Raw genomic sequence first — 23,827 nt, forward strand, 5'->3', positions numbered from 1 at the left:
AGGGAGAGGGTTAGGGTCAGTGGATAGTTAGTTGAAATGTTGTTGACAGTTGAACATCTACAAACAATCTATTTGGCACTATCCAAATAAAGTGCTAGCATTTAATCTATACAGTCTCTATGGTATAACCCTATTGTAGTTCAAGGTCTAATTAGACAAGGCAAGCCACTCTCTTCAATTACACTGGTAACATGACATGATGCCTTCAGCTATTGAGGAAGACAGACATGGTGCAAAAAAACATTCTATGAATAAGGCCACCCAGGAACATTCAATGTCGTCTTGGTAAGCATCTTCGGTGTATATTTGGCCTTGTGTTTTAGGTTATTGTCTTGCTGAAAGGTGAATTTGTCTCCTAGTGTCTGTTGGAAAGCAGACTGAACCAGATTTTACTGTAGGATTTTGTCTGTGCTTAGCTCTATTCCGTTTCTTTTTATCAACAAAAAAAAAAACTCCCTAGTCCTTGCCGATGACAAGCATACCCACCACCATGCTTGAAAATATGAAGAGTGGCAGTCAGTGATGTGCTGTGTTGGATTTGCCCTAAACATAACGCTTGGTATTCAGGACATTAAGTTAATTTCTTAGCTCATTTTTTTTCATTTTTACCTTAGTGCCTTATTGCAAATAGGATGCTTTTTTTTCTTCTTTTTTTTTCTGTACAGGCTTCCTTCTTTTCACTCTGTCATTTTGGTTAGTATTGTGGAGTAACTACAATGTTGTTGATCCAACCTCAGTTTTCTCCTATCACAGCCATTAAACTCTGTAACTGTTTTAAAGTCACCATTGGCCTCATGGTGAACTCCCTGAGCGGATTCCTTCCTCTCCGGCAACTGAGTTAGGAAGGACGCCTGTATCTTTGAAGTGACTGGGTGTATTGACACACCATCCAAAGTGTAATTAATAACGTCACCATGCTGAAAGAGATATTCAACGTCTGCAATAGGTGCTCCGGGTCTTTGTGGTCGAATCTGGGTTGGAAACCCACTGCTCGACTGAGGGACATTACAGTTAATTGTATGTGTGGGGTACAGAGATGAGGTAGTCATTAAAAAATCATGTTAAACACTGTAATTACACACAGAGCGAGTCCATGAAACATATTATGTGACTTAAGCAAATTTTTACTCCTGAACTTATTTAGGCTTTCCTTAACAAAGGGATGGAATACTTATTGACAGGTCAGCTTTTCATTTTTTATTAATATGTAATAATAAAAACTTTATTCCACTTTGACATTATGGGGTATTGTTCGTAGGCCAGTGACACAAAATCTCAAAAAATCTATTTTAAATTCAGGCTGTAACACAGCAAAATGTGGAAAAAGTCAAAGGGTGTGAATACTTTCTGAAGGCACTGTACGTATCATCTCCATCTTTTCATTCAGATTTCATGTCTCATAATAATAATAATCATTATCATCATCATCACATTGAAGCTTACTCAAACCCTGAATCATTTAAACAAATTCCAAACCTTCTGTAGTCTAGCCTGTCAAGTTCCTTTTGCCACTGTTCACCTGTTCACCTGTTTGAAAGAACTCATGTAGGCCTACACTAAAATGAAAAGGAGACATCCCTCATAGCATGAAAGGACAAATACTTTTGACTGTGTGCTTATTCACTCTCCTCAGCTGTCTTCAGGCTCATCATTTACTAATGGGACACTAGCTTAGGTGTGCCCAATTTAAAGGTGCAGCTAGGAACTTTTGTTCCTAAGGTGAAAGTCAGTGATCGGGACCCACACTTGACCCGTCAGCGCACTTACAGTACCATCACTAATGCTGTACACACCCAAAGCACATGAGATACAGAACACGAGATAGACACGGAACACGAGACACACGATAAAAAACCCTTTTCATCTATTGTAAAAGAGTATCAATGTATTTCCAAGAATACTGTACTGTATGTAATTCAGGAAATCCAAAGGCTCCTGGTTAGCCTTAAGCCTCGTGCCCTAACCCCTATCCTCTCTGTCTGCACTGCCCAATGGCAAAAATAAATCCCCCCCCCCCACACACACACAAAAAAAGTACTTGTCATTCTGTGTAGCTCCGCTGAAACATCAATCTCTTCCATTCCTGCTAAAAGAATCACAGTCCTACAGGCATTATTTTGGACCGTGTCAAATGATACGTTAGTCACACTAAAGGTGTCACTCTCATTCAACTATCTAGTCCACATGTCTTTGGGTCCACCCTCAGGCAGAAGCAGCTGGCATCTTGACAGTGCTGTTATCCATAAAAGCTCCAGCAGCAGCAGACAATTGCACCAACCATTGACTCCACCAGCAGAACTTGCCTCCTCTGAACCCTTTCTCTCTCACTCGCAGGATGGCTGCTTCTCTCTCTGCAGGCAAGCATGAGACTCTCCCAGGGCCGGTGCAGGACACCCAACAAAGTGTGAAGGAGCGCGGCCAGTGGGATAGCAAAATTGAGTTTATTCTAACTGTGGCTGGCGCTATTATTGGACTTGGAAATATATGGAGATTTCCCTATCTTTGTTACAAGAACGGTGGGGGTGAGTCAACAAAGTCTTATTTTTGCTTGTTGGTTAAATATGTGCATACATTTCTACACAGGTCTTCCCTGTGGCTCAGTTGGTAGAGCTTGGTGTTTGCAATGTCAGCATGGTGTGTGCAACGTCAGGGTTGTGGGTTCGAGTCCCACGGGAGGCCAGTACAAGAAAAAAGAGAAAAACAATGTATGAAATTCACTACTGTAAGTTGCTCTGGATAAGAGCGTCTGCTAAAATGTAAATACATACTATTAGTGGGGTCGGTGGGGGGTAAGGAGGTCAGTCCCTTGAAAAATGTTCTTTAGAACTTCCAAAATCTTTAGAACTTCCAAAATACTCACCATATTTATGGGTCAGTTTAGTGAAAATAAGAAATAGGTGTGTGAGGTATGTTGCAGCTGATCTAGTCTTTCATAAGAGCTATTCTTACATTGAACCAGTCTGCTAGCTCAAGAGTTGGTTATGGCTCATGAAAATACTGTAAATATAGTCATCAGCTCTGTCTTTATTTTTTTGTTTAACAGTTACAGTTTTTTACTTTGTGACTCACAGGCATGTCCTAAATGTATTGTCATGTTGTACCTAAATATCTTTCAGTGTCACATCAGAGAACATGAAAATTAACCCAAAATATATTTGATCTTATTTTATATTTTTCCCCGAGGGTTGTGGTATATGGCCAATATACCACAGCTAAGGGCTGTTCTTAGGCACAACCCAAACCACAAACCCCCAAGGTGCCTTATTGCTATTAGAAAATGGTTACCAATGTAATTAGAACAGTAAAAAATAAATGTTTTTTTCATACCCGTGGTATACGGTCTGATATACCACGGCTGTTAGCAAATCAGCATTCAGGGCTCAAAACACCCAGTTTATAATACAGTTTATAATACAGTGTATTCTACAGGCTTAACTTGTGTGTCATTATACAATAGATACTAGAAAATATAATGTTGTATAACACATATACCATTCCTAATAACATTACATTCAAGTTTTTTATAAAAGGTTTGGTAGTGAGAGCATAATTATAATAATATGATGATGCAATTATCCTATCCTATTCCACATTCTCTCTCTTTTTTACAAATGCGTTGTTGATTTGTTCCCTGGTCAGATTTTAAATCAGGCAAAAAGAGGAAAGAGGAGGATTGTTTTTTTGTTTAGCTGATATAAAGCTCCTTGAAATGACACAAAGAACCAAATCTGCATCCAAATACTTTAGTGAAACCCCCTGAGAACTGTGTGAACCCAGATAACCCCATGGTCATTGTGCTGGTTTCTCATTCCCATCACTATGCGATAACTAAGTACACATTCATTCACCTTGCATGGTCACAATTCAAAATAATATTGACGATTGTTGAATGACACAGAGGATGTATACCTTTCCATAATTTTCCACACTGCACTTTCAGAAGTTTTCTTGGTTTGCTTGACTCAGATGGAGGCAGTTAGTTGACACTATATTTAGATATCAGTGGCGTGACCTGTTCAGTATTGACGGAGGTTGAACCCGTCTGAGAGGACATCTGTCGCAGGCAACAGGAATGTGATTACTAAAACCGGGTATATTATGAGAGCCACATTGAGGGTGTGATCCACGAGAGCCAGATCAAAATGGGATTGTTCAGATGTGTAATGGTGAAAGATAGTCCCACTGTAGCTCAGTTGGTAGAGCATGGCGCTTGCAACGCCAGGGTTGTGGGTTTGATTCCCACGGGGGGGGTCAGTATTTAAAATGTAATAAAAATGTATGCACTCTTCTGTAAGTCGCTCTGGATAAGAGTGTCTGCTAAATGACTAAAATGTAAAAAAATACAGAGAACTATGTATGCTGTCAGTGTCAACTAATTTCAGCATCCAGAACCAAATAAGCTATATTAAGGCTGTCGCAAAAGATGTGTGTCAACTAAAGTTTAATGTTTGAAAATAGATTAACATTAAGCATTGAATGGAGGCCTAATATATAGGACTCCTTCCTGTACTATAGGGGCGTTCTTCATCCCATACATCCTGTACCTGGTGACCTGTGGCATCCCTCTGTTCATCCTGGAGACGGCTCTGGGCCAGTACACCAGCCAGGGTGGCATCACCTGCTGGAGATTGATCTGCCCGGTGTTTGAAGGTGAGTTTTTCTGTACAGTCCTGTACACTTAAGTTAAAAGTTACTTTTTCAAATGCCTTTGCCGCAGCACAGGTAAGTTACATTGTTATCATTGTGACAAACACTCTGGTAGGATGAGCCTTTATTATCTGCTTCACGGAGAACTCCATAATGTAGATGTGCTTGGCATGGTTTTGTTACAACACAGGGAAGTTAAAAGATAATGGTACGTCTATGTATAGTTGAAACGTTATTTAAGTTAAGTAAGGCACACAGCAATGAAGAGTAGAGTGAGACTTATGGTAGAGTGAGTAGGCTCTATGATAGGTTGTGCGTTCGTTATTTGCGGTGAGACACAAAGCAAAAAATTGGTTTGTGATCTTCATTCATTAAGATGTCTGTGCAGTTATATAGGGCCTCTCCTATTCTGAGAATATGTTTAAAACACTAACTCATATATCTAACTCATATTACAACAGTGTCCCTTTCTGAAGACCCAGTCTGCATTACATTGTTATTACAAATGTTGAATTAATAATAATATATGCCATTTAGCAGACCCTAGGAATTGAACCCATGACCCTGGCGTTGCTAGAACCACACTATTACCAACTGAGTCTGAGTCACAGCTGAAGCAAGCACACTAACTTTCAAGGAATAAAAAAAGTTATTTCCAAAAATGCAAATCAAACAGCATTCAGAAAGTGTACTTGTAACACAAATTGATTTGGATTTTAGACATATTTTCAGAGTGAATGGGGCCCTGTGTAGGGTAAATGGGAAAATCATGTTAGGTTGTTGATTTGTATCAGCATGTCGATATGTTTCTCTTCTTGTCTTCATCAGGAATGGGCTATGCCGCCCAAGTGATTACTATATATGGATGTATGACCTACATTGTGATTCTGGCGTGGGCATTCCTCTACCTGTTCTCATCCTTCACTGTTGACCTGCCATGGGCCAACTGCAACAATGCCTGGAACACAGGTATTTACAGTACCGGTGACTCTACTGAAACTTGGTGCAGAGGCGGACTGCTATGTTTCATAGGTTTCGATTGAAACGGGCCCCAGCTGCCCACTGACTGACTGACTGATTAAAAAAATAAAAAATAAACGTTATATGGTCTACGTATTTCATAATTTCTTGAAATTAAAAACATATATGAAATAAATATTTTCAGTTGTGGGATAATAATAATCGTTGCAGGTAATGTCCGTGAGAAAAAGTCCCTTTTGGGGGAAATCAAACAGTGCGTTCGATAATCATTGCAGAAGCAACTACCTTCGTAGCTTAGTTGTAAAACACAGAGTGCTGCAAACAAGTAACATCCATCACAAAAATTCAACCAGTCCTAACCACACAAAATTCTAAACTGCTTGCAGGCACAATAGTTCAGTGGAGATCATGAACAGTCAGTGTGTTCAAGTGAACACCTTCTGACAGTTTAAAAGAAGACAGTGGAGACAGACAAAACAGTGAGAATAGTGGGGGAGGGGTGCTTTCTGCTGTAGGCTGTCTTCTACCTCTCACTACCACTCCCCCCTCCACACATCAACGTTTTTTTCCTTGTCATCGGACCTCTTTGCTCAGATTCAATTATGTACATTCAAATGTACTCTGGGCATTCCACCAATTCGGTGCTTTTTGAGAAGTGTAACTTGGTAAAAAAAAACGTTTGATTTCCCCAAATTTTGCCATTCTGTCATAAAGAGCACATGTTCATCAATTTTGCATCTCAAGAGGTTACATACAAAAACAAATGATTAGAGTACGTTCCTATTAAGTGCCAAATAAATGAACAGGGTTAATGATTTAATCTTAAATCAGACATAAATCCCATTGTGAAAGGGAGAATGGAAGCTTGTGTGCAACAGGGAGTGGCATTTTATTGATTTTTTTTAAAAACATTTCTAGCCTGTCTATCTATGGGTAACCTAACATAGCAGCTGTAAAAGAAATGCCTGAAACTAAATCCCCTACATACTGGTCTTGACAAGAAGAAAAACAACTGTTGGGGGAGGTTCACTTCTGCACTGTTCAACTATTCCAGCAAATTTGATGGAGGAGTTAAGATAGAGTGTTGCCTTGTTATTCTCCAAAAGCTCTTGTTAATGTACACAGGCACTCTTTCCATTTCCCCTGAAAACCAGAACATCCAGTTGTTGGGGACTCTGCAGAGGCTAGTCTATTAGCAACAGGGTTGACATGTTGTGCTCGACCCGCTCAGGTTTCCACCACTAAACACCAGAAAATGTCCAAAAAGAGTAGAACCAGCTCACCTGCTTTTACGCTATGATCTGACTATTAGATGTTGAATGTTACTTTTGAAAAAAATATTTTAAAAGGAATAGTAGTATCACTATATTAAATTGAGAAATCAGTTCACGTAACAGGGTTGACCTTAAAATGAGGGACAGATGCAAATGACTCACTAATCACATTAAATAAATAATAATCTTCATAAATTACTTTGTAAACACAACAAAATAACTAGAGCATTGCAATGATGGTGAACATTTTGAGAAATGTTGGGGTTAAGTGGGTTAAAATCTTCCTAGAAGTCCCAGAGGGTGAAATGTGACACTTTGAATTCTCCATGTGGTCTATATTAAAATGCAATATTGGTGCACTCTTCTCGTGGAACGACCCACTCTCTTTTAAAAAAAGTAAACAGACCCTAAAACTGTCCTACTCAAACCAGGTTTGATAATTCTGCCCCATAGCGTATAGCATTTTGAGTTGCTTTTGAGTCAGTCACATTAAGAGGATCTGGATATTAGCTAGCATATCCACTTAAAGCTGTCAAGTTTATAACATGCTACAACTAGACTTCAATGTATTTCAGATGCTTGTGTGACATTTGGCACCAAGAACGCCAGCAGCAATTGGACTGGTTCTCTCCTGAATTCATCATCTTCCGTTGTGGAGTTTTGGCAGTAAGTCTATAATTCATGCTGTGTTTTTTTCACCACTGCATCTTTCATGATTAGATGCTTGACTACTTACATGAGAAATGAATCAGGTACCATAATCTTATTTTTTTTAAAGGGAGTTGTATCATAATGTTTAAATTATTCTTATAAGAATACAATAAACTACAATAGAATGCAACACATTTAGATACAATACATTTTCTTTTGGGATTAAATGTACTGCAGTGTCAACCATTTCTCCTTACAGGCGGCGAGTGCTGCGGCTATCAGATGGGATTGAGTCCTTGGGAGCTATTAGATGGGAGCTGGCTCTGTGTCTTCTACTGTCATGGATTGTCTGTTACTTCTGTATCTGGAAAGGAGTGAAGTCTACTGGGAAGGTGAGGGTTATAAGATATAGTAGTCAGATAGTAGTTTCATAATTATGTGTCATTCCAATCTCAATCAAATTTAAAATCAGAGGTAAAGAATAACAAAAAACTCCAGAAAAAACAGTTATTTTCTGTAGCTGTAAAGTTACTTGGTGAGACAATGGGTCCGTCGTTAGTGTGGTAATACCGGTATGTGTGGCTATGTTGTGTTTTCTGTATTGTACTAACCCTGTACTACTAATTCATAGGCAGCATACGTCACGGCTACCTTCCCCTATGTCATGCTAGTGGTGTTATTTGTCAGAGGAGTGACCCTTCCAGGAGCTAAAGATGGCATCTTCTACTACTTGTATCCCAATACAACACGGCTAGCTGATCCACAGGTATTATCTGTAGTATAATCTGTAGTATAAATCTATGGGCCAGTTTCCCAGACAGATTAAGCCTAGTCTTGGACTAAAAATATCATAGGAACGGGAGCCTACTGTATCTCCTGTCACATGAGGCAGCTTAATGTACAAGTACACCCCCTAAACAGGATGTTAGTCTATCACAGGGCCTTACCCCCAATCTATCTCCTCAAAGCTGAGTAGCAAGCAGAAACACATCAGGTCCCATTTTTACACAGCCAGGGATTGAACTCCCAACCTTCCAATCTCAGGGAGGACTGTCTAACCACAAGGCCATTGAGTCTTAGTCCAGGAGTATGCTTGATCAGTGTCCAAGAAACCAGCCCTCTAAGTCTTTCTCCATTCTCACCGCATCTTACTGGTATACATTTCCGTTGTGACATGTTCAGTTTATAACTTCAGTTTAAGTCTTCTTTGTCTGTTTGTTCATCAATAAGGTTTGGATGGATGCAGGAACGCAGATATTCTTTTCATACGCCATATGCCTGGGCTACCTGACCTCTCTTGGAAGCTACAACAAATACAACAACAACTGTTACAAGTGAGTTTTCAACTAGGCTGTGGGTTTAATAAAAAATGTGGCACATTGAAGATCTCGCACAGTTGGCTTATTTAGCAGTGCCATGAGGATCCATAGCCACAAGATTTCTTCAGCCAGTCTGGAGACAGTAAAAAGGCACATCTGGGTAGGCGAGGTTCTGGCTGGAGGAGTAGTTCACTTAGATAAGAAAAGCTGCACAATCTTATGGCTCTGATTCATTCATTCTAGTCACTGAATAATGTTTCGACAGCAAGCTGCGTACATCAGGGTTTCATCGGGTAAACACTGCAGGTCAAGATCTCTTCAGAGCATATAATAAAAGTTGTCTCCTTCAAATACAATACGCCAGGAGGATTCATGGCACAACATGTCATGTCACAACACTACCTCAATTGCCATGAATGTTAATTTATTTGTATTTACATCTTATTAGACCCTTGCCAATGACAACACTGCATGTTAAAGAGGATGACTATATCATGTGTTGAAAATGGTTGAAAACTGTTTCGTGCCTTGCAGAGACTCCTTCTACCTGTGCTTGTTGAACAGTGGGACCAGCTTTGTGTCTGGTTTTGCCATCTTCTCCATACTGGGTTATATGGCTCGAGAACAGGGTGTGGATATCTCTGTGGTTGCTGAGTCAGGTGAGGCTCTAAAGGACATTCATCTACAAGGGTGTGACTCCTTATTATCCTCCTGATCAACCGAAATACTGTCTGACAACATAACTGACCACTTTCCTCATCTGAACTTAATTTTTGTCTACCTCCTCTGGTAAAAGCACTGGCTGTGTCCGAAGTACTGTACGTCTTGCCTACTACTTACTAAAACAACATACTGTGTACTAATCGTACTCCATACTATTTAGAACATACTGTTTAGTAAAAACGAATGCAGTAAGCAACAAATATCAACATACTAGGCTCATCCTACTGAGAATGTTGCATTTAATGCACAATTGTGTTGATTCCTGCCATTCCTTTCATTTTGGTACAGAGCGTCCACTCAGCTGATTGTCAGCTCTTGTCAAACACACGAATGTCTCGAAAGACGATTCTCTTCCTCAATAGTGTGCAGAAAATTCTACAAGATGAAAAGCCAAAATGAGTATGACATCCTGGCATTTAAAGCATACTTTTTTGAAAAACGTCACATATATGAAAAGTTATATTTTTGCATTCCCAAAATGCCTACTATTTAGAATGAAAGTACAGGTATTTGGACACAGCCACTGCCTCACCTCATGGAATCTTAATCTTTTTTTTTACATACTATTACACATACTGAATGTTTCGTTCAATTAATTCAATCAAATTGCGTTTGGGTACATATATTCTATAACGTTTTCCTTGTTGCCCTGCTGCAGGTCCTGGCCTGGTGTTCATAGTGTACCCCCAGGCAGTGTCCCTGCTCCCCTGCCCTCAGTTCTGGGCTGTCTGTTTCTTCACCATGATCATCCTATTGGGAGTGGACGGCCAGGTTAGAGCTCACCATGCCCTCCACCAACACCTCCACCTGGGTGTCTTGTCCCTGCTGTTCTTTCCTCTACCTTCCCTTCCCATGTACAGTACATTGCCCTCTCTCATGTTCCCCAGTTTGTCGGCCTTGAGAGCGTAATGACCTCAGTAACGGACGTCTACCCAAACCTCATCAGAAAAGGCTACCGGAGGGAGATGCTGCTGCTGCTCATCTGCTGCTTCTGCTACCTGGTCGGACTCATCATGGTCACAGAGGTGAGAGGTCACAGACGCAGGTCTCCACTGCACACCAGCTCTCAGACTGTTGTTGTTGTTGTTGTGTGACTACAGAGGTGGTTCTCTGATATCTGAACATATAATATCAGGAACATAAATTGAAGCACCTTAGTGAGGTAAGTTAAATAACTTCAAAACAATGGCAATAAAAGGGTGGATCTTGGTAGCACTTTTTGATCCAAGTCCTTTATGGTTACGTATTACAATAACTATAGTGAACAACAATATAAACGCAAAATGCAACAATTTCAAGGATTTTACTGAGTTACAGTTTATATAACGAAATCAATAAATTGAAATAAATTCATTAGGCCCAAAAGTATGGATTTCACAAGACTGGGCAGGGGCGCAGCCATGGGTTGGTCTGGGAGGGCATGGGCCCACCCACTTGGGAGCCAGGCCCAGCCAATCTCAATGAGTTTCTCCCCACAAAAGGGCTTTATTACAAACATAAATACTCCTCAGTTTCATCAGCTGTCCAGGTGGCTGGTCTCAGATGATAACGCAGGTGAAGAAGCCGTATGTGGACGTTACACGTGGTCTCCGGTTGTGAGTCCGGTAGGAAGTACTGTCAAATTCTCTAAAACGACATTGGATGCGGCTTATGGTAGAGAAATTAACATTCAATTCTCTGGCAACTGCTCTGGTGGACATTCCTGCAGACAGTATGCCAATTGCACGCTCCGTCAAAACTTGAGACAGCTGTGGCATTGTGCTGTGTGACAAAACTTCACATTTTAGAGTGGCCTTTTATTTTCCCCAGCACAAGGTGCACCTGTATAATGATCATACTGTTTAATTAGCTTCTTGATTTTCCACACCTGTCACGTGGATGGACTACCTTGGCAAAAGAGAAGTGCTCACTATCTGTGATGTAAACAAATTTGTGCACAAAATTTGAGAGAAATAAGCTTTTTGCGCAAATTGAAAATTTCTGGGATCTTTTATTTCAGCTCATGAAACATGGGACCAACACTTTAAATGTTGTGTTTATATTTTTGTTCAGTGCATTCGGAAAGTATTCAGACCCCTTGACTTTTTCCACATTTTCTTACTTTACAGCTTTATTCTAAAATGTACTAAATTGTTTTTTCCCTCATCAGTCTACACACAATACCCCATAATGACAAAGCAAAAACAGGTTCTTAAACATTGTTCTTGGGTATGATGCTACAAGCCTGTCACACCTGTATTTGGGGAGTTTCACCCATTCTTCTCTGCAGATCTTCTCAAGCTCTGTCAGGTTGGATGGGGAGTGTTGCTGCACAGCTATTTTCAGGTCTCTCCAGAGATGTTCGATCGGGTTCAAGTCCAGGCTCTGGCTGGACCACTCAAGGACATTCAGAGACTGGTCCCGACGCCACTCCTGCATTGTCCTGGCTATGTGCTTAGGGTCGTTGTCCTGTTGGAAGGTGAACCTTTGCCCCAGCCTGAGGTCCTGAGCGCTCTGGAGCACGTTTTCATCGAGGAACTCTCTCAACTTTGCTCCGTTCATCATTGCCTTGATCCTGACTAGTTTCCCAGTCCCTGCCGCTGAATAACATCCCCACTGCATGATGCTGCCACCACCATCCTTCACCGTAGGGATGGTGCCAGGTTTCCTCCAGGCGTGACACTTGGCATTCAGGCCAAAGAGTTCAGTCTTGGTTTCATCAGAACACCGAATCTTGTTTCTCATGGTCTGAGAGTCCATTAGGTGCCTTTTGGCAAACTCCAAGCAGGCTATCATGTGCCTTTTACTGAGGAGTGCATTCCGTCTGGCCACTCTACCATAAAGGCCTGATTGGTGGAGTGCTGCAAAGATGGTTGTCCTTTTGGAAGGTTCTCCCATCTCCATAGAGGAACTAAGGGAGCTCTGTCAGAATGACTATCGGGTTCTTGGTCACCTCCCTGACCAAGTCCCTTCTCTCCCGATTGCTCAGCCAGCTTTAGGAAGAGTCTTGGTGGTTCCAAACCTCTTCCATTTAAGAATGATGGAGGTCACTGTGTTCTTGGGGACCTTCAATGCTGCAGAAATGTTTTGGTACCCTTCCCCAGATGTGTGCCTCGACACAGTCCTGTCTCAGAGCTCTACAGACAATTCCTTCAACCTTATGGCTCTCAACTGTGGGACCTTATGTAGACAGGTGTGTGAATTTACCACAGGTGGACTCCAATCAAGTTGTAGAAACAAATTAAACAGGTTGCACCTGTGCTCAATTTCGATTAATTTAATACATTTTAGAATAAGGCTGTAACATAAAAAATGTCAATGGGTCTGAATACTTTCCGAATGCACTGTAGATCTGTAAACATTGATTGTACTGTATATTGAAGCTTAATTTTTTTTTCTCGCAGGGTGGCCTCTACATCATCCAGCTGTTTGACCATTATGTGTGCAGTGGTGCCACTCTGCTGCTCCTCTCCATATGCCAGTCACTCAGTATTGGATGGATATATGGTAAGAATAGAGAAATTACACTATGTAATCATGGGCAAACACATACATATGCAAATCTAGCTTCCTCGCCAGATTTTCTCTCACTATAAAAATAAAAAAGAATTGAAAGTCCTGAAAGAGACATGAGTACGCACTGGGCACACACTGGTTGAATCAACGTTGTTTCAACGTCATTTGTTAACATATTGTGACATGGAATCAACGTGGAAAATACATTGGATTTTTTTCAAGTCATCAACCAGTACTGTTTTCATCTCACTTCAACCAGTGTTGTAAACATTTAAAGTATGGTAAAACTTCAACTTAAATACATTGATATAACCTGACTAACAGGTTCTTACATCAATCTAATTTCAAAATAATCAACAGAACTATCTATACGTTGAAATTGCATAGAAAATTCCACATAGAAACCGAAGTATTTTTCATCCTATATTCAATATACTGTATATTGGGTGCAATGTTCCCTTGAATTATTTTTGGCATTGAGAACATTTCAGGTCTTGTGAGCGGAAACTTGAATATTGTGAGAATTCTGTGCAACTTCCGGCTTGTGTTTACAGTGAAAACTGAGGCTGTACCCACTTTAAGTTACAGTTTTAGACTGTAGCCAATAGGCTATCGTAGCTATTTGAGCATAATGTAGGTCTATCAGAGTGCCAAATCCTATAGCATTTTCACATGGAAATAGCTTTTGATTTCTATGATATAGCCTACAGCAGCCTATGTGGTGTTCAAAACAGCATACATTCCATCATGAGACTTTTAAAAACTTTTTTAGATGATGCAGGGCTTGACATGAATTTATGTTTGTTTTTACTTGGTCTGTAACACCATGGGCCAAATAGGTGACTGTAAATAGGTGACTGTAATTATGTGACTGTAATTGCATTGTATTGTCTTGCATGATGCAAGAAACCACTTAAAATGAATAATGAATTATTATTACCATACAGAGAACGAGACAATGTAGGCTATCCTCTGCCTATTGGCTTATTTGCATAATCAAGCCTATCTCAAAATACAACATTGTCCCTTTAATATAAATAAACAAGCTTTTTTTTCCTGACTCGCTTTTCAAAGACAGTTTGAAATGTACATGTTTTGTGCTCTTGTAGGAAGAAGTAATTCCTGGGCTAATAACTCGCTAACTAGCAAAGAACATCAACAAATGTGCACACGCGTGGCTCTGTGCCCTGATCTGAAAAGGGCATCCACTGGCAGGTGATTGAAAGACTACTCGTGGGCTAGGGTCAATAGAATTCTACTTCGATGCACTCTGGCTGACTACAACAAAATCACAGACTCAATCTTGCAAAGTTCAATTTGGTTTGGTTTGTTGCATTGAAAAGAGGCTGATATTATGTTGATTAGATCACATTAGAGAAAACTTTGATCTGTAGTGGAAACTAATGGGGTGAACTGTGAAGTTCAATCTCCTGCATCTTTGCAAGGGCTGGCATTTCTTCTGCGCGGCAGTCCTGGAGAAGGTGTGTGGCCGCTTAGAGGGAACATTGACTGGGTGGTTGAAATTACACTGATATGTTGTTGGTTACACTGATACACTACATGACCCAAAGAATGTGGACACCTGCATGCCGAACATCTCATTCCAAAATCATGGGCATTAATATGGAGTTGGTCCCCCCTTTGCTGTTATAACAGCAATCACTCTTCTGGGAAGGCTTTCCACTAGATGTTGGAACATTGCTGCGGGGACTTGCTTCCATTCAGCCACAAGAGTATTAGTGAGGTTGGGCACTGATGTTGGGCGATTAGGCCTGGCTCGAGGTCGGTGTTCCAATTCATCGCAAAGGTGTTCGATGGGGTTGAGGTCAGGGCTCTGTGCAGGCCAGTCAAGTTCTTCCACACCAAACTCGCCAAACCATTTCTCTATGGACCTTGCTTTGTGCATGGGGGCATAGTCATGCTGAAACAGGAAAGGGCCTTCCCCAAACTGTTGCCACAAAGTTGGAAGCAAAGCATTGTCTAGAATGTCACTGTATGCTGTAGTGTTAAGATTTCTCTTCACTGGAACTAAGGGGCCAATACCGAACCATGAAAAACAGCCCCAGACCATTATTTCTCCACCAAACTTTACAGTTGGCACTATGCATTGGGGCAGGTAGCGTTCTCCTGGCATCGCCAAAACCAGATTTGTCCGTTGGAATGCCAGATGGTGAAGTGTGATTCATCACTCCAGAGAACCTGTTTCTACCGTGCCAGTGTCCAATGGCGGCGAGCTTTAAACCCCTCCAGCCGACACTTGGCATTGCGCATGGTGTGTGCGGCTGCTTGGCCATGGAAACCCATTTCATGAAGCTCCCGGCCAACAATTCTTGTGCTGATGTTGCTTCCAGAGGCAGTTTGGAACTCGGTAGTGAGTGTTGCAACCGAGGACAGACGATTTTTCAGCGATCCCATTCTGTGAGCTTGTGTGGCCTACCACTTCGCGGCTGAGCCATTGTTGCTCCAAAATGTTTCCACTTCCCAATAACATCACTTACAGTTGACCGTGGCAGCTCTAGCAGGGCAGAGATTTTATGAACTGACTTGTTGACCACCATTTTCGGCATGCAGCGCGACACGTCTCCTACGCATAGAGTTGATCAGACTGTTGATTGTGGCCTGTGGAATGTTGTCCCACTCCTCTTCAATGGCTGTGCGAAGTTGCTGGATATTGGAGAGAATTGGAACCCGCTATCGTATAAGTCGATCCAGAGCATCCCAAACCTGCTCAATGGGTGACGTGTCTGGTGAGTATGCAGGCCATGGAAGAATTGGGAAATGTTCAGCTTCCAGGAATTGTGTACCAATCCTTGCAACATGGGACCATGCATTGTCATGCTGAAAAATGAGATGAAGGCGACGGATGAATGGCACAATAATGGGCCTCAGGATCTCATCACGGTATCTCTGTGCATTCAAATGGCTATTTATAAAATTCAATTGTCTTTGTTGTCTGTAGCATATGCCTGCCCATACCCCATTGCTACCATCTGTTCACAACGTCGACATCAGCAAATCGCTCGCCCACACGATGCAATACACGCTGTCTACCATCTGCCTGGTACAGTTGAAACCGGGATTCATACGTGAAGAGCACACTTCTCCAGTGTGCCAGTGGCCATCGAAGGTAAGTATTTGACCACTGAAGTTGGTTACGACGCCAAACTGCAGTCAGGTCAAGACCCTGGTGAGGACGACGAGCATGCAGACGAGCTTCCCTGAGACGGTTTCCGACAGTTTGTGCAGAAATTCTTTGGTTGTGCAAACCCACAATTTCATCAGCTGTCCGTGTGGCTGGTCTCAGACGATCCTGCAGGGGAAGAAGCCGGATGTGGAGGTCCTGGTTTGGCGTGGTTACACGTGGTATGCAGTTGTGAGGCCGGTTGGACGTACTGCCAAGTTTTCTAAAACGACATTAGAAGTGGCTTATGGTAGAGAAATTAACATTAAATTCTCTGGCAACAGCTCTGGTGGAAATTCCTACACTCAGCATGCCAAATGCACACTCCCCCAAAACTTGAGACAGCTGTGGCATTGTGTTGTTTAACAAAACTGCACATTTTAGTGGCCTTTTATTGTCCCCAGCACCTGTGTAATGATCATGCTGTTTCTTGATATGCTACACATGTCAGGTGGATGGATTATCTTGGCAAAGGAGAAATTCTCACGAACAGGGATGTAAAAAATAAGAATTCAGCTCATGAAACATGGGACCAACACTTTACATGTTGCGTATTGTTTTTTCAGTGTATGTTGAATTTGAGATTTAACGACGTATTTTAATTGACCTCATTTCAATGTTGATAGTAAAAGGGTTTGTTTGAATCAACGTCATTGTTTTAACGTCATGCTACACGGGGCCCCCCAGGAGTGTGTGCTTAGCCCCTCCGGTACTCCCCATTCACCCACGACTGTGTGGCAATGCACAACTCCAACTCCATCAACGCGTGTATTTTCTTTTTCTTTATTCAACTAGGCAAGTCAGTTAAGTCAGTTAAAAACAAATTCAAGTTTGCTGAAGGTGCGACGGTGGGAGACCTGATCACCAACGACAATGAGACAGCCTACAGGGAGGAGGTCAGAGACCTGGCAGTGTGGTGCCAGGACAACAACCTCTCCCTCAACGTCAGCAAGAACAAGGAGCTGTCGTGTATTACAGGAAACAGGGGCAGGTGCACACCCCCATCCATATCAACGGGGCCGCAGTGGAGAGGGTCAAGAGCTTCAAGTTCCTCAGTGTACACATCAATGTCCTCTAACTCCAGCACAGTCGGGAAGAAGGCACGGTAGTCCCTCTTCTCCCTCAGGAGGCTGAAACTATTTGGCATGGCCCTTCAGATCCTTAGGAACTTTACAGCTGCACCATTGAGAACATCTTGACTGGTTGTATCACCGTCTGGTATGGCAACTGTACATTAAACTGAAAGTGGATCTACCTAGACCAGTACGGACTATTGGAACTTTGAGAGTTAACCATCCCTGTGAACAGGTTTGGTGTCTCATATTATTATTTTTTACAGAAGCTGTAATGTGTACGCTAAGAATTGGGAAGCAACTACAGGGAGTGCACATTTAATAATAAATTGAACATAGTACAAAATAAGAAACATGAAAAGTGTACAGACATGAAACAGAAACAGAGTTAATAACGCCTGGGGAAAGAACCAAAGGGAGTGACAGATATAGGGGAGGTGATCAGGAAGGTGATGGAGTCCAGGCGAGTCTCATGAAGCGCAGGTGTGCGTAACGATGGTGGCAGGTGTGCATAATGATGAGTAAACTGGCGACAACGAGCACCAGAGAGGATGAGCGTGAGAAGACGTGACAGTACCCCTTCCCTGACGTGCGGCTCCAGCCTCGGGACGCAGACCAGAGGGACGGTCTCAAGGACCAGGAGCGGGCCGATCGCTTCTTCTGAGTCGCAGGAACCTGTAGAGCCGGGCTGAGGTGCGGGAACCTGTAGAGTTGGGCTGAGGTGCGGGAACCTGTAGAGCCGGGCTGAGGCGCGGGAACCTGTAGAGCCGGGCTGAGGCGTTGGAACCTGTAGAGTTGGGCTGAGGCGCGGGAACCTGTAGAGCCGGGCTGAGGCGCGGGAACCTGTAGAGCCGGGCTGAGGCGCGGGAACCTGTAGAGCCGGGCTGAGGCGCGGGAACCTGTAGAGCTGGGGTGAGGCGCGGGAACCTGTAGAGCCGGGCTGAGGCGCGGGAACCTGTAGAGCTGGGCTGAGGCGCGGGAACCTGTAGAGCTGGGCTGAGGCATGGGAACCTGTAGAGCCGGCTGAGGCGTGGGAACCTCAAATGAAATTAAATCAAATTGTATTAGTTACATGCGCCAAATACAACAACCTTTCAGTGAAATGCTAACTTATGAGCCGCTAACCGACAGAGCATTTAAAAAAAAGTATGGATAAGAATAAGATATAAAAGTAACAAGTAATTAAAGAGGAGCAGTAAAAAATATATATATATACGGGGGGTACAGAGTCAATGTGTGGGGGCACCGGTTAGTTGAGTACATGTAGGTTAATTAATTAAAGTGACTATGCATAGATGACAACAGAGTGGCAGTGAGGTGTGTGGGGGGGGGGGGCAGCAATGTGAATAGTCTGGGTAGCCATTTGACTAGATGTTCAGGAGTCTTATGGCTTGGGGGTAGAAGCTGTTAAGAAGCCTCTTGGACATAGACTTGGCACTCCGGTACCGCTTGCCGTGTGGTAGCAGAGACAACAGTCTATGACTAGGGTGGCTAGAGTCTTAGACAATGTTCAGGGCCTTCCTCAGACACCGCCTGGTATAGAGTTCCTGGATGGCGGGAAGTTTGGCCCCAGTGATGTACTGGACCATACGCATTACCCTCTGTAGTGCCTTGCGGTTGGAGGTTGAGCAGTTGCCATACCAGGCAGTGATGCAACCAGTCAGGATGCTCTCGATGGTGCAGCTGTAGAACCTTTTGAGGATCTGAGGACCCATGCCAAAGATTATTCGTTTCCTGAGTGGGAATAGGCTTTGTCGTGCCCTCTTCACGACTGTCTTGGTGTGTTTGGACCATTCTAGTTTGTTGGTGATGTGGACACCAGGGAACTTGAAGCTCTCAACCTGCTCCACTACAGCCCCATTGATGAGAATGGGGGCGTGCTTGGTCCTCCTTTTCCTGTAGTCCACAATCATCTCCTTAGTCTTGGTTATGTTGAGGGATAGGTTGTTATTCTGGCACCACCCGGACAGGTTTCTGACCTCCTCCCTATAGGCTGTCTCGTCGTTATCGGTAATCAGGCCTACCACTGTTGTGTCGTCTGCAAACTTGGGCAGCGGCCCAGCATGGGCAGCGACCATGTAACTCTTTTACAACATGCAGAAGTGCGCTGGTTATCATGGTGCAAAGTGTTGACGTGGTTTTTTGAATAGAGAGATGAGCTTAAAGTTTTCTTTACTGACCATAATTTTCACTTGTCTGACCACTTGCATGATGACGAGTTTCTCACACGACTGGCCTACCTGGGGGATGTTCTTTCTTGCCTGAATGATCTGAATCTAGGATTACAGGGATTCTCCCCAACTATATTCAATGTGTGAGACGAAGGCTATAATTAACCTGTCTGGGATAGGGGGCAGTATTTTCACGGCCGGATAAAAAACGTACCCGATTTAAACTGGTTACTACTCTTGCCCAGAAACGAGGATATGCATATTATTAGTAGATTTGGATAGAAAACACTCTAAAGTTTCTAAAACTGTTTGAATGGTGTCTGTGAGTATAACAGAACGCATATGGCAGGCAAAAACCTGAGAAGATTCCAAGCAGGAAGTGGCCTTTCTGCAAATTTGTAGTCCTTCTGTTGCTTGTCTATCGAAACTACAGTATCTGAGCTGTTACGTGACACTTTCTAAGGCTTCCATTGGCTCTCTAAAGCGTTCAGAAAGCGGATTGATGCGTCTCCTGTCTCTGGGCAGATAACAGCAGCACAGTTTGTCAGTGGACTGCCTGGTGACAGAGAGATTGGAGATGCGCGTTCACGAGACCTCGCCATTTTTTCGCTTCCTTTGTCCGGTTGGAATATTATCGCTATTTTACTAGAAAAATAGCATAAAAATTGATTTTAAACAGCGTTTGACATGCTTCTAAGTACGGTAATGGAACATTTTGAATTTTTTTTGTCTGGAAATGCGCTCGCGCGTTACCCTTTGGATAGTGACCTGAACGCACGAACAAAACGGGGATATTTGGACATAACTATGGATTATTTGGAACAAAAACAACATTTGTTGTGGAAGTAGCAGTCCTGGGAGTGCATTCTGACAAAGAACAGCAAAGGTAATACAATTTTTCTAATAGTAATTCTGAGTTTAGTGAGCCCCATAGTTGGCGGGTGTCTGAATAGCTAGCCGTGATGGCTGAGCTATGTACTCAGAATATTGCAAAATGTGCTTTCGCCGAAAAGCTATTTTAAAATCTGACATAGCGATTGCATAAAGGAGTTCTGTATCTATAATTCTTAAAATAATTGTTATGTATTTTGTCAACGTTTATGATGAGTAATTTAGTAAATTCAACGGAAGTTTTGGGTGGGAATGCTAGTTCTGAACATCACATGCTAATGTAAAAAGCTGTTTTTTTATATAAATATGAACTTGATTGAACAAAACATGCATGTATTGTATAACATAATGTCCTAGGAGTGTCATCTGATGAAGATCATCAAAGGTTAGTGCTGCATTTAGCTGTGTTTTGGGTTTTTGTGACATATATGCTTGCTTTGAAAATGGCTGTGTGATTATTTTTGGCTGTGTACTCTCCTAACATAATCTAATGTTGTGCTTTCGCTGTAAAGCCTTTTTGAAATCGGACAATGTGGTTGGATTAACGAGAGTCTTATCTTTCAAAAGGTGTAAAATAGTCGTATGGTTGAAAAATTGAAATTATTGCATTTTTGAGGTATTTGTATTTCACGCCACGTTCTTCCATTGGATATTTGGCGAGGCGTTCCACTAGCAGAACGTCTAGATGCAAGAGGTTAATTGATGGTTTCAAAGTTCTTAAAATGTTCCGTATTGACTGACATTCATGTCTTAAAGTAATGGTGGACTGTTCTTTCTCTTTGCTTATTTGAGCTGTTCTTGCCATAACATGGACTTGGTCTTTTACCAAATAGGGCTATCTTCTGTTTACCCCCCCTACCTTGTCACAACACAACTGATCGGCTCAAACGCATTCAGAAGGAAAGACATTCCACAAATTAACTTTTAACAAGGCACACCTGTTAATTGAAATGCATTCCAGGTGGCTACCTCATGAAGCTAGTTGAGAGAATGCCAAGAGTGTGCAAAGCTGTCATCAAGGCAAAGGGTAGCTATTTGAAGAATCTCAAATATAAAATATATTTTGATTTGCTTGTTCTATAATTCACGCAAAAAATGTCTCAGATGGACAACACATTTACTAATTGGAATCGTTCTCTCATTGAGTGGGTTCCCGCCTATAAATATCTGGGCGTTTGGATTGATAAAGATCTAATGTTTAAAAAACATACGGAAGAGCTACTTAAAAAGATACGATTTAAAGTGGGCTTCTGTCACGTCTACTTCCGCTCCTCCTCTCTGGTGCTCGTTGTCGCCAGTTTACTCATCATTACTCACACATTTGCCACCATTGTTACGCGCACCTGCGCTTCATGAGACTCACCTGGACTCCATCACCTTCCTGATTACCTCCCCTATATCAGTCACTCCCTTTGGTTCATTACCCAGGCATTATTGACTCGGTTTCATGTCTGTACACTTTTCTTGTTTCTTGTTTTGTACTAGTTTCCATTTATTATAACATTTACACTCCCTGTAGTTTCTTCCCGATTCTTAGCATACATGTTACAGAATAATGCATCACCAAAGGGAAGCAACAGGGATTAATTGTATTTTTTTTGCTTTTTTACTGGTGACGTCAGGTCCAAGGGCGGCTGCTGAAGCAACTTGCCACAGCCGGCTCTGTGGGTTCCCGCGCCTCAGCCGCCTCGTCGGGCTCCCGTGCCTCAACAGAAACGACCAGCCTGGTCCTTGGGACCGTCCCTCTGGTCGATGTCCTGCGGTTGGACCAATGTGTCAGGGAAGGTGTACTGTCACGTCTACTCCCGCTCCTCCTCTCTGGCGCTCATTGTCCCCAGTTTACTCATCATTACGCAAACCTGTCACCATCGTTACGCGCACCTGTTGGCTCATCAGACTCCCATACCTCAGCTGGCTCGTCGGGCTCCCGTACCTCAGCTGGCTCATTTGGCTCCCATGCCCCAGTCGGATTGTCGGGATCCCACGGGCTCATCGAGCTCCCATGCCTCAGCCGTCTCTGCGGGTTCACGCACCTCATGCCGGCTCGTCGGGTTCCCGCGCCTCTGTCGGCTAGTCGGGTTCCTCAGGGAGGAGGTACTGTCACGTCTACTCCCGCTCCTCTCTGGCGCTCATTGTCACAAGTTTACTCATAATTACACACACTTGTCACCATCGTTACAAGCACCTGTGCCTCATGAGACTCATCTGGACTCCATCACCTTTCTGATTACCTCGTCTATATCTGTCACTCCCTGTGGTTCTTTCCTCAGGCGTTATTGTTTCTGTTTATATGTTTCATGTCTGTACGCTACTCGTGTTTCTTGTTTTGTTCCATGTAACGTTTATTAAATACACTCCCTGTACTTGCTTCCCAATTCTTAGAGTACACGTTACATCCTGTAACATGTCTGTCTTTTTCGAAGGTGCGGAACGCTTCTGTGACAACATTGAGGATATGATTGGCTATAGGCCCTCCTCCCTGGTCAAGTATTGTTGGCTCTACATTACCCCTACTATCTGCACAGTGAGTTTAAACCCAGTTCATTTTTATCATTATTTCATTCTTTTTTTTTATGGATACAACTGCAATTATGCTTACAAAACTTTCTGCTGTCTATCAATGGCAAGGCAAGACATAATCAAAACAACAATGAAACAACATATTTCTGACATCTTCTTTTCTCTCTTCAAGGGAACCTTTGTATTCTCCCTGCTGAAGTACAGCCCTTTGAAGTTCAACAACACATATGTGTACCCGTGGTGGGCCTACTGGCTAGGCTGGTTCCTGGCTATGTCCTCCCTATCTCTCATCCCCATCACCATGGTCTACAAATTGTACTGGGGCAAAGGGACTTTCTGGCAGGTCAGTATGATGGGAAGTTTTCCCTGGAACATTTAAAAATGTGAATGATTGCATCAAATTCATATTCTTGTTGTTGCACTTTGTCATATTTACAAAGTTAACAATCTAGAAAATGTATATTAGAAAGGCTAAATAAAATAAAATTAATCTGATCGGAAAGGCTGGGACCTTTCATCTGGTTCTTTCATCTCTAGCATAGAGTTTATGCGCTATTCTGAGATTTGTAAGAATACTTTTGAAGCACATTGATTATACTTACTTTGAGACCACTTTGCTCCCAAGCGCCTCCAGACAATCTGTCGGCCAGCAGATGACCTTCCTATGATGATGAAGGAGGAGATGGTAGGTCTCTATGCTCTGGACCATGTTACTGACGATGAGAAGACATACAGCAATAATCTATAGACTGGCTGTTCTACTACTACTTTTCGGGCTGGTTTCCCAGACACAGATTAAGCCTAGTGGGACTGAGACCATGCTTTTTCGTCCAGGACAAGGCTTAATATGTGTCCGGGAAACCAGCCTTTTTTTTGTCTATTTTTGTAACTTAAAAATATA

The 23,827-nt window shown here is 42.5% G+C and overlaps 1 protein-coding gene across 1 annotated transcript; it reads left to right on the forward strand.

Annotated features, from left to right (window-relative positions):
- The first annotated feature begins 2,062 nt into the window (after nucleotides 1–2,062).
- Nucleotides 2,063–23,827, forward strand: slc6a11a (solute carrier family 6 member 11a). Its single transcript, XM_014132372.2, has 14 exons — nucleotides 2,063–2,522; nucleotides 4,516–4,650; nucleotides 5,476–5,616; nucleotides 7,478–7,568; nucleotides 7,813–7,945; nucleotides 8,185–8,319; nucleotides 8,784–8,887; nucleotides 9,407–9,531; nucleotides 10,254–10,366; nucleotides 10,483–10,620; nucleotides 12,979–13,081; nucleotides 22,830–22,930; nucleotides 23,099–23,269; nucleotides 23,552–23,827. Exons 1-14 carry the CDS (start codon nucleotides 2,336–2,338, stop codon nucleotides 23,672–23,674), a joined length of 1,800 nt encoding a protein of 599 aa, XP_013987847.1. The 5' UTR covers nucleotides 2,063–2,335; the 3' UTR covers nucleotides 23,675–23,827.

This window comes from Salmo salar, chromosome ssa12, assembly GCF_905237065.1.
Source record: "Salmo salar chromosome ssa12, Ssal_v3.1, whole genome shotgun sequence".
Classification (NCBI taxonomy): domain Eukaryota; kingdom Metazoa; phylum Chordata; class Actinopteri; order Salmoniformes; family Salmonidae; genus Salmo; species Salmo salar.

Excerpts from the sequence above, each read along its gene's own strand:
- slc6a11a (XM_014132372.2), top strand. The coding sequence starts at position 2,336 with ATGGCTGCTTCTCTCTCTGCAGGCAAGCATGAGACTCTCCCAGGGCCG. Across the intron at positions 2,523-4,515 it reads TTGTTACAAGAACGGTGGGG|GGGCGTTCTTCATCCCATAC; the intron begins GTGAGTCAACAA and ends CCTGTACTATAG. Across the intron at positions 10,367-10,482 it reads TATTGGGAGTGGACGGCCAG|TTTGTCGGCCTTGAGAGCGT; the intron begins GTTAGAGCTCAC and ends CATGTTCCCCAG.